Source organism: Colobus angolensis, unplaced genomic scaffold, assembly GCF_000951035.1.
Source record: "Colobus angolensis palliatus isolate OR3802 unplaced genomic scaffold, Cang.pa_1.0 Scaffold568, whole genome shotgun sequence".
Lineage (NCBI taxonomy): Eukaryota > Metazoa > Chordata > Mammalia > Primates > Cercopithecidae > Colobus > Colobus angolensis.
Window position 1 is genome coordinate 713,960 of NW_012119243.1, and position 16,131 is coordinate 730,090.

The 16,131-nt window shown below is 37.3% G+C and overlaps 1 protein-coding gene across 2 annotated transcripts in view; it reads right to left on the reverse strand.

Annotated features, from left to right (window-relative positions):
• Positions 1 to 103: 103 nt before the first annotated feature.
• BZW2 (basic leucine zipper and W2 domains 2) overlaps positions 104 to 16,131 on the reverse strand; it is a 58,832-nt gene continuing 42,804 nt past the window's right edge. For both annotated transcript variants that reach the window (XM_011961740.1, XM_011961741.1), the window contains exons 7-11: positions 15,449 to 15,558; positions 10,419 to 10,589; positions 8,363 to 8,509; positions 7,216 to 7,354; positions 104 to 932 (exon numbers count right to left, since the gene is read on the reverse strand). In XM_011961740.1, the coding sequence (XP_011817130.1) occupies positions 775 to 932; positions 7,216 to 7,354; positions 8,363 to 8,509; positions 10,419 to 10,589; positions 15,449 to 15,558 (725 nt within the window). In that variant the 3' untranslated portion in view covers positions 104 to 774. The remainder of the gene's footprint in view (positions 933 to 7,215; positions 7,355 to 8,362; positions 8,510 to 10,418; positions 10,590 to 15,448; positions 15,559 to 16,131) is intronic.

Sequence of the window (16,131 nt, forward strand, 5' to 3'; positions counted from 1 at the left end):
GCTCTCCTGACCTCGTGATCCGCCTGCCTTGGCCTCCCAAAGTGCTTGGATTACAGGCATGAGTCACTGCTCATGCCTAAACTTTTTATTCTTAATTGAATTCACTCTATTTATTTATTTATTTACTGAGATGGAGTCTTGCTCTGTCATCCAGGCTGGAGTGCAGTGGCGCGATCTTGGCTCACTGCAACCTTCGCCTCCTGGTTCAAGCGATTCTCCTGCCTCAGCCTCCCGAGTAGCTGGGACTACAGGCGTGTGCCACCATACCTGGCTAATTTTTTTTGTATTTTTAATAGAGACAGGGTTTCACTATGTTGGCCAGGCTGCTCTCGAACTCCTGACCTCAGGTGATCCACCCTCCCCGGCTTCCCAAAGCGCTGGGATTACAGGTGTGAGCCACCACACCTGGCCTGAATTCACTCTTATCCATTATTATCCTTCGATCTTACATTTCCATTATTTAAAATTGCCAGTTAATTGGTAAAGGTGTCATAAAAATCTATAGATTCCATAATGTGTGATTAAGTTAAATGTATTTTTCTCCTTTCACATCTACTGATCATTTCTTCCTTACTGTCCTCCATCAGAGTGGATAATTTAAGCATTTCATTTCGTTCTTTGTTTTTACATGTAGAGATTTTTACCGCCGTGATTTCAGAAAGAAAAGCTAAGATGTCGGCAAAATGTTTGATACAAAAGATAACTCAAGAATTTTAGTTTTAAGAAAGCAAGTAAAATCTGTGGTAAATATTTTGACATATGATGAGACAGTGTTTAAAGGTTATCAAAGTTTTTAAACAGAATCATACCTTCTTCTGCATTTTGTAACCACTCAACAAATTTCTTCATCTGGTCAAGAAAAACACTTTTGCCTTTAGCAACATGTGCTTCCTTATACCATTTCAGTATTGCTTCTTCGCTCAGAACATCAGCTGCAATTTGAAATCAAAGATTTCAAAGTTACTACACAAATGTCATGTTTCAAAACAACTTCATGTCTTACAGTTTAATAGAAAGCAATCGTTTCTAATATAAAGCATTCTGTTACTTATCAGAAGAGAGGAACCAAGTTGATTTTCATGTAGCACAGTGCCCTATTTTGATAGCTTACTAAAGGCTTAAGTAATGATCATGATGATACACATCTTCTTAGGCATGATATAATGCAAGCCTATAGCTCACTACTAGGACTTGGAAATCTCTCACAGTGCTAATTTGCTGGTAGGAAATAGAATTATTTTGTAATTTGGCAAATGAATCAGCAATTCCAGTATTTTAGAACATTTTGTGTCCTGCCAAGTTCAACCATATCTTGATTAAAGAGCAACCTCAAATCACCAGTGTCTTTTAAGGGGATTGGGATTTTCTTTTTTAGGAGAAAAATAGCAAAGGAAAAAAAATGTAGATAGTATGCAATAATGATGTTAGCAATTAGATATAAAAAGGAACTTCTGGGTTGTGGGAGTAATACACACATAAACTGAAGTTCTACATTTTCTCCATCAGTAAATCACAACTTATTTTCCCACAGTATATCAAATTACAAGAGTAATATTTTTCCTCTACTACATTAAGAGAAAACAGACACATTAGCTAGTTTCCTACAGGCTTCTGACAACAACAAAAAAATGTTAACTATCTTTTGTCTAAAACTCTAAATTCCACAAATGTGCCTTGATATTCTCAAGATACCATTGAGAGTATTTAATGTTAAGAATGAGAATATAAAAATAAGTGTACATATTCTCCCAATGCTCTAATGTCCTAGTGAGTTGTTGTTTGGGAATCTGTAGTGGGAAACGAGATAGAAAACAGGTACAAAGCATTTATTATTGTCCCTGAGATGTGCTCAATTCAGTACAAATACTGATAAAGCCATATAATGTTAATAAATTACTCGAATGATATATTTTCAGTTAAAAATGTAATTCAACTTATGAAAATGACAGAAACAATTTAATACTGTTTTCATTTAAAACATCACTAATATTTTCATAACAAAAACATTGGCTTTTTTATTTTTAAAGAATTATTGGCTCTTGGAAAATGTTCTTGGATTAAATTGAAGAGACTGACCTGACTAAAATGAACATGATTTGTTTATGAAAATACAGTTCTTTTTTTATTAAAAAAAACTTGTTTATTATTATCACCAAAAACACTACATTTTGCAAAGGAAGCAAGAAGTCTGAATTTACTTATAGAGACTGGATGCAGGAGCTACAATCAGGGGTCCTATAGAATTACTCTTAGCTTCTAATTATTTTAGCTCTTTGTTTCCAGCTCTCCACTGAGATAAAAGAAATTTCTACTAGCCATCAGAGCCTAACTGTCATAGAGTTGAGGAGCAGATAGTTGTGTCCCAAGGAAGTGACCTGTTATTATGCAAGACTGCCTTGCAGAGACTTTTAAAGAACATTAACAGAGATTTTAAAAGTCCCTTTTATATAATTTGTAATTTGTCTTTAAGATGCTTGTGATTAGATCAGTAATTATCAAATGGATCATGTCTTCCTGTCTGTAGGATAACTTTGGGCATATACACCCAACGTATGTATATTTTTGAGTTTATAAATTATATTCATGCACTACTGAACTATCATTAATGTTCTAAACAAACAGTATAATTTTAAACTGTGACAAACACGGAAAGGAGAATTGATTTTTTTTTCCACACCTTAATGAACTGAGGATGATACGAAGTATCGGTTGGAAAGCTGATGTAGACTGCAGTTTAGTGATACTATTTGTCTGAGCTTTCCTTTGGAAGGTTGAGAGCTCATTCCTATGTTTTATTGCCCCACAGAGGCTGAAAGAGACCATGCAACTACTGAAATGCTTGTTGATGTCAGTGCTTGTGAAAAGCACACTAAATGATAGGCAAAACCTATCAAATGCATTGTTTACTGCAAATCTTGTGCCTTCATATTCTTAAATTGCCATTAATTGAGAATATTTAATGTTAAGAATAGGAAGGAGAATTTAAAATAAGAGGAGTCTACACATTAATGGTGCAGTGTTGAGTTCTTAGAAGAACCCAGTTTAGTAATAACTACTTGCTGAAAGATCAAACTTCTAGCACTGGAAAATTATTAACTAAAAGCTACTGAAGTATCTACATGGAACACCATAGAGGCAAAGCATTAACATCAAAGAGTGTAAGAAGAAATTCAACTTCTATTTAGTGAAAGGAAAGGTCTGAAAAGGAAGGAACTCCTTGAGGGATAAAGAATCAGACAATTTTTTCCCTCACTAAGGATAAAGTGGGGAAAAGAGTTAATTAAAACTGAGAAGTCATGTTTGGTGGGATATTCCATAAATGCCTCTTAGGAATACAGAATAACAGTAAAAGACAGTAAGAAAGGAAGACATTGTATGATGGCACACAGAGACTGGAATATATGTTTCCCCTTCTATCTGGCCAACTTCTTCACAATGTTTGGTGAGATGCATGTACCTCGAGAGCCTTCACTTCTCCCCCTCCAAATTAGCTTTAACAAGTTAGGTGTCCTTCCTCTGTGGTCCTATCCCTTCTGACACCCTCTGTGTGAGGCTTATTTCAGCAATTGACATGGTGACTGTAATTCTTTGTTTTCTTCTACATCCTGAAATTCAGGAAGTCAGGCACTATATTTTGTTCATCTCATTTCCAGCATTTAATGAAATACCTGCCCCATAGTATCCATTCAACACATGTATAAGGAATAAATTTGTTAACTTGATGAGAAAAAAATAAACATTTCTCAATTTGTAGAGTTCTAATGTATTGATGAAGATCAAAGAGACAATATTGTAAAAGTGGCTTGAGAACTGCTAAATTTTAGATCATGTTAGTTATTTAGAAAGTTAGTCTAAAACTATGTCACTTGAAACTCTTGAAATTCAGAATTTTTTTATTAGGAATGTCACATAGGGACACAAGTCAAAAATAATTTACCCTAAGAATGCTGGGAATATATGCTGAGAAGGGCACTCACCCTTTTTTAGAACTAGAATAAAAAATTCCTTTTAGAAAAATTTGCATGCAGGATAGAATTTAACCTAAAAAACTTCTGCAAACAAGAAAACCCATGACAGAGATAATAACAGTACTTGACAAGGTAGTTTTATACATTTTAGACCACGCTGAGTCTATGGGACTTATCTTTAGGGAAAAATAAGAGAAAATTATTTTTAAAAGTCAATAATGTGACGCTTGAAAGTTAGCAATGGATTTACTCTTTCTTACTGCCTGAAATATACAAATCTAGATTTTAATACAGAAAGAGAATCTTTGCAAAATGATATATCACCACTTTTTTCTTTGCTGACTAGTATTATTTAGTTTATTTGCTTTTATTCCACTGTTATTTATATAAAAAAGATTTATATATCTTTCAATAATGATATTCAATTAAGTAATTAGATTTGCCATGGCTAATCATATGCCCAAGTTTCTGTTATCCTCAAGTTCTGGACACGTTGGGAAAGGGGAGCTGTGTGTGTGTATGTCCATGTATGTGTTTGTGTGTGCTGTGTGTGTAACAGAGACAGAAAAATGAAAATTAAAAAGGAGCAACGGTTTCCATTACATTTTAAAAACCACATTTTAAAAACTATGTTCCTTATGACAAACTAAAGGAATCCGCAGAAACTTGGTAAAAGCAGCAGAGAAGACACTATTCCGTATTTGTAAGATGTGGATATGTACATGAAATCAAAGGTAAGTATAGTCTTGAACATGTTACTGGAGTTCATAGCATCTGTTGCTTCTTGAATTCTATGTACTTTACACCAGTGGTCCTGGTACAACAGTCAGAGCATCACTTTGGAAACTTGCTAAAATGAAAATTCTCAGGCCCAATCCAGGCCCTACTGAATCAGAATCTCTAGGGGAGCTGTGTTTTATAACAAGCTCTCTGGGTAATTCTTAGGCATATTAGGAAAGGAGTGCTTTAACACTCACTGTTTATTAAGTCTTTCTACGCATATAAAACACAGAATGAGAGCATCAGATCTTTACAGAAACAAATCAAATACATGTCTCCTGGTGCACAAGTGTTTGGTGGACAAAATAAGGTGAAAGTAAAAATCTGGCAAAACAGAGACAAGATGGTAAACACAGTTAACACAGTAATGCTCTTAACATGGTATGGAACAATCATTCCTCAGGGATTCCATGTTCTCAAGCGAAAACATGGAATTATTTCACTTAGTAAAACAGACTATACATATCATTTTGTGGAATATTACAAAATTACCTAGAAAATGGTATTTAAAATGTTAGTTCAGTGATGTATTTTAGGTTTCCACTTTTAAAAAAGTTTCCCAATTTCATTTCCAAAAATAACTAAGGCAGAATTAAAATTGATGTTGACACTCACCCTTCCTTCCTGTGTTCCCTGGGGCCAGGTCATACTTGCCACAGACCTAACGAATTTTAGGTTATTTAAACGCTGATTACCTAGTTAATCAATGAGCCTAAGAGCTCATGCCTCTTCTTTTTACTTCCCAGTGCTTACTTCTTGAGTTGTTTTATAATTTCAGGTCATACTGACCCTTAGCATCTGGGGCTGATGAATGAGAAAAAACTCAAAGTAGCCAGTTTTACTACCTGTCAGTAGTTGCTATAAGAAGTCTAAAGGAAAAGGAGGTTGGCATTAGTGGTTAAAATGAGAAATCTGCAGGATTTTAATAGTTCATATGCCACCTAGATGCCATTTCCCATAACAAGGGGTTTGCTGATTCTTTGTGATTTCATTGCAATAATAAGATAGGGTGCTCCTGAAGATGAGACTCAAACAATGATGTCTCAGTAAAAAAAAAAATTTGGTGAGAAACACTGGTTGAGTTATCTTTTAAATGACAAGAAAGCAAACTATGTTCAGGTAACTAGTTTATGAACAGTTTGGTTTTCTGTAGTGGAAAAAATTTACCACCCTCAAAACAGTGAAACCTGTTCCATAAGCCTCTCTGCCAGTTTTACAAATGGAGCCAGCTGTGGCCACGGAAGGTTGGGCTCCACTTCTCATTCTTGGCTGCTGGGTACCATCTATGAGTTGGTAACACGGCTTGCAGGTTTGGTTCTGATGGGTGGATCACTTTGGGTATCATTGGGTGGGGCCTAGTTTTAGGGCACTGCTATCTTATAACTAAATCCAAGAAGACCCAACTCAGATTTGGTTGGAGAAAACACCAATTACTGAACCTCAAGTGGCAATTGGGTGGCCATCATATTTTCCTACTATTATAATTGTTGCTGAATACTTTGTGCTCTGAAAAAGTAAAATATCACCCAAACACTTGTGGACAAGATTCATTCATTTGAAGAATCTATGTGGCCAATTAAAATTCATTGTGAAATGCTATTAAACATTTTTAAAAGAGCTATTATTTATGTACAACTTTTATTTTCCAAATTCCCAAGATATAATTCAAAATAGACAAATTTAGGAACACATTAAAGAGAAAATAAACATTTGGCTGGTTAACTTTTCTGATATCATGATATTTATCAATATAATAACATAAACATGTTATAATGTTCAAAATGTATCATTTCTTAAGTGTTCCTTTTTCTCCTTCACAAAACTATATAAATTTAGGCCCAAAAAATAGCCTAGGACATTTTGGTATGCTGTAGGTATACAGATTGAGATCAGTTAAAACCTTTAGCATTCATTTTTTAGTGCCAGTTGTCATGGCAACCTAATCCTTATAAATACAATGAAAAGACAGTAAATGTGAAAACCTAAAAATAGCCATTCCCTTGGAAAATAGAAGAATAGATGGGCCAAGTAACTAAAATACAAAGTAAAAAGGCTAATTACTTCAGTAATTTTAAAGTCAGATTTATGGTACCTAAAAGGGTCTGAACATAATATATATAGTGTTTTGATAATCATTGTTATTAGAGCTAATCCTTACAATTCAAAAACAGGCTCAATTTTATATAATTACATTTATTTTCCACCATCCCCAAGAAACAATTACCAGTTCATCTACCAATGAAAAGTGCCCAGGGGCCTAAGCAGAGTTTCCAAGCCAAAACATATGTGGCGCGTATGCCTCCTCTCTCTACGTGGTATGGTTGCCTCAATAAAACTTCCACAAATTAGCATCTTGCTGTCCATCTCTAAACAGAGCCCCACGACCTCCTCTGCCTCATTCCCTGCTCTGCCCCTCAAAGAGCTTCAGCAAAACACAGAAGCACAGCAGTGGCACATGGATGGATACCTTTATAAAAGAGAACCACAATCTTCTGAAAGGCTTTCATGAAATGGATGTTGTCGTAGCAGTATTCCTGAACCTTCTGGAGGAGGATCAGCTCTGACTGGCCTTGGGAGCTGAACACGGCCAGCAGGGGAGCATATTGCTAGAACAGAAGTGGAGAGTAAAAGCCATCACTTGTGTGGGAGGTACACAGCTGACACTGCTGGAACCGTAACAATAACCTGGAGGGTTGCTTAGAAAAGACTGACTTTAGGATTAATACCTTGTTATCATCATATTGTGTCCAACAGGGTGAGGGGAACAGAACAGTAGGAACAAAGCAGTATGGCAGACCTGTGAGGGAACTGGGAAGAAGATTCACACTTTCTCAATGGCAGAGCCACAGTCCAGTAATACAATGGACATTGTAGAGGATATGACTGCATTTTCACAGTATCTCTTAGACATAGCAGGCATAGCAATTATCTTTAATATAGGCAGATTCTCATATTTGGACTCTTAGTGGGTACAGAGAAAGAATCTTGATGAGGTGCTGGGATAAAAAGCATTCATTTAGAAATATCCTTGACTTTCTGACACTGATGCACAGCCATTGTTTTTCTGAGACTTACTCAATTCAATACTTATCTCTTCTAAAGGGCCTTCCCTGATCAAAGTAACATGGACAGTTTATTCACTGCTATGTTCTCATGAACGGTGGGTGCAAACTTGAAAAAAATTAGAAAGTATATGTTTAGTCTGAGTCTGGGGTAATTGTAGTTGGAACCCATTTGTCATACTCTCAATTAAGACAAATTTGGGCCAGGGGTGGTGGCTCATGCCTGCAATCCCAACACTTAGGGAGGCTGAGGCAGGAGGATAGCTTGAATGCAGGATTTCAGGACCAGCCTGGGCAACATAGCAAAACAACATCTCTACCAAAAAATGAAGAAATTAGCCAGATGTGGTGGCAAGCACCTGTAGTCCCAGCTAGCTGGGAGGCTGAGGAGGGAGGATGACTTGAGTCCAGGAGTTCAAAGTTGCAGTGAGCCCAGATTGTGCCACTGCACTCTAGCCGAGGCAACAGAACGAGACTCTGTCTCAATAAAAAAAAAAAAAAAAAGCTGCAGTTTGCCCTTGGCTGGGTCAGTTCCTTGCTAAGGGCTGTTACCTTCAGGTGCTTCAGAGCCTGCTCTGCAACAAGTTCTTCCTTCTTGTTCCACTCAACGGCGTTCATTATACAGGTCCACAGAAGACCAATCACTGCTGTTTCTGGAAGATCATTCCTCTTCATTTCTTCTTTGACATAAAGCACCACCTACATTTCATGGAAATGGGGTCAGAAAGTAACAGGCAGATGGAGAGCTCCCTCCTCCCCGCTAGCTGCCCAGTGAGTCAATGTTTTGGGGCAGCTAAGAAACAATCTGCTTGGCTTCTCCTTTCCTTGTCTGCATTCTCAGACTGGAAGAGGGAGAAAAAATACAATGATTTGTTCTCAAGTAGACTTATTTTTAGTACCAAAATTAATAGGCTTAGCTGTGGTCAGGAGCTGCTGAATAATGTGGAGTAAGAGAGGATTTTTGTTTCCTCATAGAGAAACCCCTTTGAGTCTAGTAGAGTAGGGATACTTGGGCCAGTTTGACTTTTTGGAGATTTAAAGAAGGCAATAGAGTTGTGAACTTTTATCTCCATCCCTAAACTTTAAAACCTCTTGATGGATACCATCTTGGGTTTGTACAGGTCCATTCTCCACAATTTATTCTTCAGTCATTACTTTTGATGATCGTTATGCCCCATCTCAGCGAAAAGTTCATTTGTAAATAAATTGTAAAGTGCAAAGGCAATTTTTAGATTTCATATACATCAATTCAGCAGTATTCAGTAACTTATTTTCCCCTTTGAATTATGTATAAATATGCAAATTTATACTCAACCCTGACAGTATGGAATATAGGCTTGCCTAACAATGTATTTTATATCAAATTTATTTGAAAGGCTTTTTCCTTTTAAAATAAAATAATAAATAGAGGTTGGGCCTCAGAAGTGATTAAAAGTCATCATTATATCTCCAGCATACTAGTTTGTGAGTAGTAGTAAAACCTATTTCTCCTCCCTTTTCTTGTTTAGTGGAAACACATTGCTTTCTTTACTTCTGGCCTGGCGTGCAGAAATGCCAGCAGTGACCTGAGTAGCCTTTGAAAGCAGAAGGAGCTGGGCAGTCCCAGTCTCTGTGCTGGCTGGAGGAAGCCACATGAAAGTGCGACATCCTGCCATCTACAAGCATCACAAGGCTTTTTAGGTTTCCTTCTTTTCCCCATGGAAAATCATGTACAAATTCTTGCTTGAAGAAATATGACTAAACATACTGCTTTCCTTAATATCATGAGACTTAAGAATATTTGTCATTCCAACACCTCCACCTGCTGGGTAGTATCAGTCCTACATTCTCCAGCCTTTAACCATGCAGGGCTTGGAGCATGGAAGGAGGTGCAGGTCAGGCATTTTGGAGCAGGTGGAAAAAAAGAAAAGAACGCTTTATATTAATTTTTAGATTGTTGTGTGAAAGATTTAAAACTTCAAATAGAAAGTTTTCTCCAGATACATTAAAAATAAAAAAAAAGATATAGTCATAGCTTTGTGAACTATAGCATGTATATACGAACTATGTATATGCATATTATAAAAAAGATAGCTTTTACATTATAGGGAAACACAGCTATTTCAAGTGTGAGTGGGATTAAACAAGTCACACATCCAACTAGTCTTTTCCCATGATAAGAATTCAAGCTTTTTTCAAATAAAAAGCCTACATATTCATACAGAGTGATGAACAAAAAATCCAGTGTTAATTCCAAACACTAGACAAATGCTTAATCAGGTTAGATAATCTGCAACAAAATTTAAAAACTACCACATAACGGGCTATACTGATAGTGGATAGTCAAATCTATTTGACAGATGAAATATTTTGAAAATCATAGCAGCCTGGTAAAATGTCATTTGTGTGGAAATCACTATTAGTTTCTGGACCATCCTAGAGTGTTAACAAAAATGGAAGATTCTAAATCTATACTTTGAAGCTGAGTTAATTTAAGTGGTAGGAATAAGTGGATAAATTTAGAGCAATAAGCATAGGGCAGACTTTTTAAGGAAAGCCTTTGCTACACAGCCCATGTAATTCCTTTCATTCATGTACATTGCAGTGATGTCTGCCCGTGTTCTCCCACCTCCTTGATCGGGCATTCCTGAGAAAGACGCTCCTGGAGCTCCTTCTGCAGTTCCTTCCTGGTGCCCAGGGACTGCTGGACTCGGAGGAAGTCGGAAAGCTCCTTAAGACCTGCGTCAGTGAAGTATTTAGCAAAATGATCCACACTCTGTCTGTTAACTGGAAAGAGTTCCTGAAAGAGAAAAAGGGAGACTATTATACACAAAGCCATTCAAATTTCGGCAAGCATAAAGGACAAAATCTTAATTTCACTTAGAATATCTCATATTTGGAAGAAAAGAATAAGACTGTTTTACAAAACAACAAATCGCTGGTCTATTTATTGAGCGACTGAGCTAAACATCTTCTGAAATTAGGCAGCTTCACAAAGAAAAAGAAAAAAAGGTAAGCGATTGAGATAAACTTGGACCCTACTGTGGCAGTATTGAGAGGTGAGGCTTTTAAAGAGTTACTGGATTATAAGGGCTCTGTCCTCATGAATGGATTAATCCATTCATGGATTAATAGGTTATGTTGGGAGGGGACCTGGTGGCTTTAAAAGAGGAGGGGAGACCTGAGCTAGTACACTCAGCCCCCTCACCGTGTGATACTCTGAGCCTTCGTGGGACACTGCAGAGTCCCCACCAGCAAGAAGGTTCTCACCAGATGCAACCCCTTGATATGGGACTCCATAACTGTAAGAAATAAGTTCCTTTTCTGTATAAATAACCCAGTTTCAGGTGTTCTGTTGTAAGTAATAAAAAAGGTCTAAGACACCTACCACACCAATTCTAGTTTATGACGTAATTCTGATGGAAATTTTCAAAAAGAGCAATATACCATAGCTGCTCTCATATTTTCACCTCATTTCCATTTTACCCTACACAGTTTGGCAGAATCTCAGTCACACTTAGTCATGATCTAATCTTGGGTGAGTCCAACACCCATCTATGAAATTAAGATGATTTTCAAAGCTCTCCCATTTTTCAGACTGCTGCGGGGTCTAAAAAACGTATCCAGGCTTTTGTATTGGTTAGATTTGCACACACATGGCCAATGGCTATGTGGTTCCAGGAAAAGCCTCAGTAGATCTGTAATGTGTTTGCCACCACCTATGGGAACACAGCTGGAGGGCTCCTATGTCAGGATTCAAATTTCAATGTTCTATCATCCTATTAATTTCCCCTGTTGAGTCATATGTTTCAAAATGTCAGAAGAGAGCTGGTGGGAGCAGCTATCAAACATGCATTCATAATAAGGCAAACATTTTATACCACACTGAAACTGCATCACTGATATTTCCTCTACCACTCCACATCTTCCAAATCTCCAGGGCAGGGAACTAATGTATTTTTATTGAGTTTCTTCTATGAATCAAAATGTACTGGCACTTTCCTCATAACAACTGTGTAAAGCAGACATTTTTTCTAGATGATAAACTAAGTTTCAACAAGGTTAAGCAGCTTGACCCAATTTATGCCGCCAAAAATATTTAAGAACAGAGCTGTGTGCCCCAAAGTCAATACTTATTCCATTACTCTGTGCTAGCACTCAATATTCTATTTAGGAAGAGTGTGACTGCAAAGTTTGATTTAAAGTTATGTTCATATCACTCACACATATCACTTATGAACTACATTCCAAATTCTTATGAATAGTATAGAATACATTGAAAATTATTATTCAGATTAAGTTGAGGGGAAGCCAGTCTAAACCATACCATGTCATTTTTTAACTTGGAACATGGTTTGTATTTTTTAGAGAAACTCTACCGTGGTACAAATCTCTATCATCTCATCCCTAGATTAAGGTCTCCCTGCTTTTGCTCTTGCTCCTGAGTCTATTCCCAAAGTGACAGCAAGAGTGATCCTGTTGAGATTCAAAATCACATTACACACCATTCTGCACAGAATTTCCAAAAGCTTTCTATCTCATTTGGAATACAAGCCAAAGCCCTAGATGATACAGGCCTTGCTACTTCTCTGAGCTTATCTAAACTTTCACTCTTACCTGCTCTCCCCTTGCTGTCCCCAACGTGGGCCTTCCCATTCCCCATTCCCTTTGCCTGGAATGCTCTATGTGGAGATACTTGAACAGTTCGCTCCACACCTCCCTCAAGTCTTTACACAAATGTCATCTTATCACAGAGAGCCTTCCACCACTGAAAATCATAACCCACATTTGGAAGCTCTTTAACTCTTTCCTACTTAATTTTGTTTTGAGATGGAGTCTTGCTCTGTCATCCAGGCTGGAGTGAAGTGGCGTGATCTTAGCTCACTGCAACCTCCACCTCCCGGGTTCAAGCAATTCTCCTGCCTCAGCCTCCCGAGGAACTGGGATTACAGGTGTGCACCATCACGCCCAACTAATTTTTTGTATTTTCAGTAGAGATAAGGTTTTACCATGTTGGTCACGCTGGTCTTGAACTCCTGATTTCAAGTGATCCACCTGCCTCTGCCTCCTAAAGTGCTGGGATTATAGGTGTGAGCCACCACACTGGGCCCCTACTTAATTTTTACCTTTATTATAATACATATTTTACAGGTTTTAGTTTATGGCCCACACTCCTGAAACAGAATATAAGCTTCATGAAGGAAAGGGTCTGTTCATTTGGTTCTTTTCAATCTCCCCAGCTCTTGGAAGTTTCCGGCATATAATATAATCAATACATACTTATTGAATAAATAAAGGAAGAGAGCAATATCTTTAATTTCTTAATCACCACTTGCTTTGTCAGTAATAAGGGTGTTTTTTCCCATTCCCTCTCCTCTCTGAGTTGCTATAAATTGTTCTTTCTTCTGTGTTATAATAGTGGGTGATAGCTAAAGTCTGGTAATATACTAATTTTCCTAAAATGTAGTAGTTCAGAGTTAAAGAGAATTTTGTTGTATATGTTCATGAAACAAAATTTCCTCCTAAAGAGTGGAACTGACTCACTAGTTCTTCATTCTCTTATTGATTCAACAAATATCAGGCAGGCATAGTGCAGAGGTAACTACCCTGTTCTCACCCAGTTTATGTGCTTCTCGCAGAAACCACCACCTATGTTCCATGTATACACACAAACACAAACAAACCTAGTAAAAACAGCTAGATGGCATGTGTTTCCAAAAAGAAAATGAATTTTGTAAATGAAGCCACCTAATTAAGCTAACTGGGCTATAATTGTGAATATCTTTAAGAAAATTACTGCTTTAAGAAATAACCGGATAGCCTGTATCTTTTTTCCCAATCATCCACCTCCTCTACTTCAAGAGTATTAAGAGAACCCCCTCCTTGCTATGTCTATCTGCAGAGGTGGAGAAGCAGCCTATTAGTGGACTGGATTTTCCCAGTCTATTGCCAGGCATGGCAGCATCCATAGGTGAGTTTTTAAGATACCTGAGAGGTTCAGTTCAGTCTCTGTGTTCTGGTACTCTGCCATGAAGACAGAATGGGCCAGATGGGAGCTGCTCCCTCAGCCTGTGCCTGAATGAAAAGGCATAGCCAAGACAGAGCTAACCTATAGACAACCCACAGCCTCATGGACAAGAAATATGTTCCCTTTGTATGAACCTCCACCTTCCTCAGCAACCTATTCACTTATCTTCTGTGACTTTTGCTTCTGTTTACAGGGATTTGCCCTAAGTCCACTAGAAAGTAGGTTTCACAAGGGCAGGCAACCTTTCTATCCTGTTCTCTACTGGCTCTGCAGCTTGTTGTACCATGCCCAGCACAGGGTAGGCATTCAGTAAACATATGAGGAATGAAAATTATTATGAGCTAGAACCTAGACTTTTACCATAATGTAAAAACTTTAAACACACAAATCTATTTAAGGTAAACTTCAAGAAACAAAGTATTCTTAAGTGATTTAAATTGCAAGTATATACATTTAAAATTACTTTCATGTGTCCTTGAGGAAGAGCGATAGTCTTAGAATTATCTCATGGGATTGGACCCTTGGACACTGAAACACATTGGAAGAGAACAACAGAGAAAAGGCCAGGTGAAAAGAAGATGGCAGGGATGTGTCTTATTTTTACACCTTATCCTAGAACTGTAAAAGCAATTCCACCTGGAGAAATCTTGGCATTTCACAGCTGCTGCATCAAGAAGAAAGAAATTGTAGGGAGCACATAGAAAATAATAATAAAATGAGATATTGTGTGGCAAAAAAAAAAAGAAATTATAAGAACAAAACATTTTTCTGGATTTTCTTAGGAAAACACAAAGATGGAGAAATAAAAATATAATCAAGCAACTGTGACACAATTAACTTGTTTACTTTCTGCAACAGCTTAAGTATTTCCAAGGAAATCTTGTTTAAACTTTTATTTTTTTAGCAAACTATTTAACACACATTTGAGATGAGCACAGTCTGACTGCTACTCAAGACAGAGATCACAAGTATTTGATTAAGTGAGATTGATGAAATTTTTATCATATTAAAACCTTAAAATGTCTAGAAGGTTATGACTATAGGCTGGGTGCGGTGGCTCATGCCTGTAATCCCAGCACTTTGGGAGGCTGAGGTGGGCGGATCACTTGAGGTCAGGAGTTTGAGACTAACCTGGCCAACATGGTGAAACCCCGTCTCTACTAAAAAAATCCCCAAATTCGCTGGGTGTGGTGGAGAGCGCCTGTAATCCCACCTACTCAGGAGACTGAGGCAGGAGAATCATTTGAACCCAGGAGGCAGAGGTTGTAGTGAGCGAGATTGTGCCACTGCACTCCAGCCTGGGTGACAGAGCCAGACTCTGTCTCCAAAAAACAAAAAAGTTATGGCTATAAAAGAAAGTCTTAATTCTGATAAATATTAATACTATGTCAACAAACTTACAAATTTGGAAGTCTATATTCCTCACAATTCTTTAATTTTATTGTGCCATTTGGTGACAAAATAAAGATTAAAATGAAATCAGTTTCTACTAACAATTACACAGAAATAAAAGGAACAGTGCTCCAAGTCAACATAGATCCAGGGATATTACTCATATACTACATTGCAGGCATTGCTTAAGCTCCAAGAAAGGCATCATACATACAACCCTTTAACCAGAAAACACTTACAAGCAGCCTCTTGTCTAAGTTGGCTTTTCTCAAAGACGAGGTAACAGAGTTGGCATCTTTTTCTGCCATCCATGCTTTGAAAAGCTTGACAGCAAATGAGGCCGCAATGCCTGTTCAAAAACAAAAGAGAATTTCATTCCTTTTATGAGCAAAACCAATTGTGATAGTGTGCAAAGCACCCAGGTGTCCTGAAATGGGTAAATAACTAAAAGACTAAATTTGGTACAAAGGAAGAGTCAATAGACCTTTAGGCAAATTCTCCTCTTCTCGTTACGCAAAATAGAACATTTTCAGGAAAAGGAAAATAAATTAAAATATTTTTCAAATTTGGACTCTTTGAATCCAACCTGGTCTAACTGTAAGTTATTTTACCTTGGTCAAAAACATATTTAACACCCAGTATCTTCAGTGTTATTGCCTTTATTTCACCCTCTGGTTCATATGTATTTCATGTTTGTAACAGTGATCTTGAGGCATAAGAAAATTAGGAGACACAAAACTGTAATGTCACCTTTATCAAGTAATTTGCTAATAAAGGATGCCAGTACAAGAACACTGATAGTGATAGATATAGTAAGTACTGCTATGAATAGATGAACATACATCATTTACCTTAGTTTTACTTTTTGTAAAAAGCGTTTTATTTATTTATTTATTTCTATTTTTATTTTTGGGGCGATGGA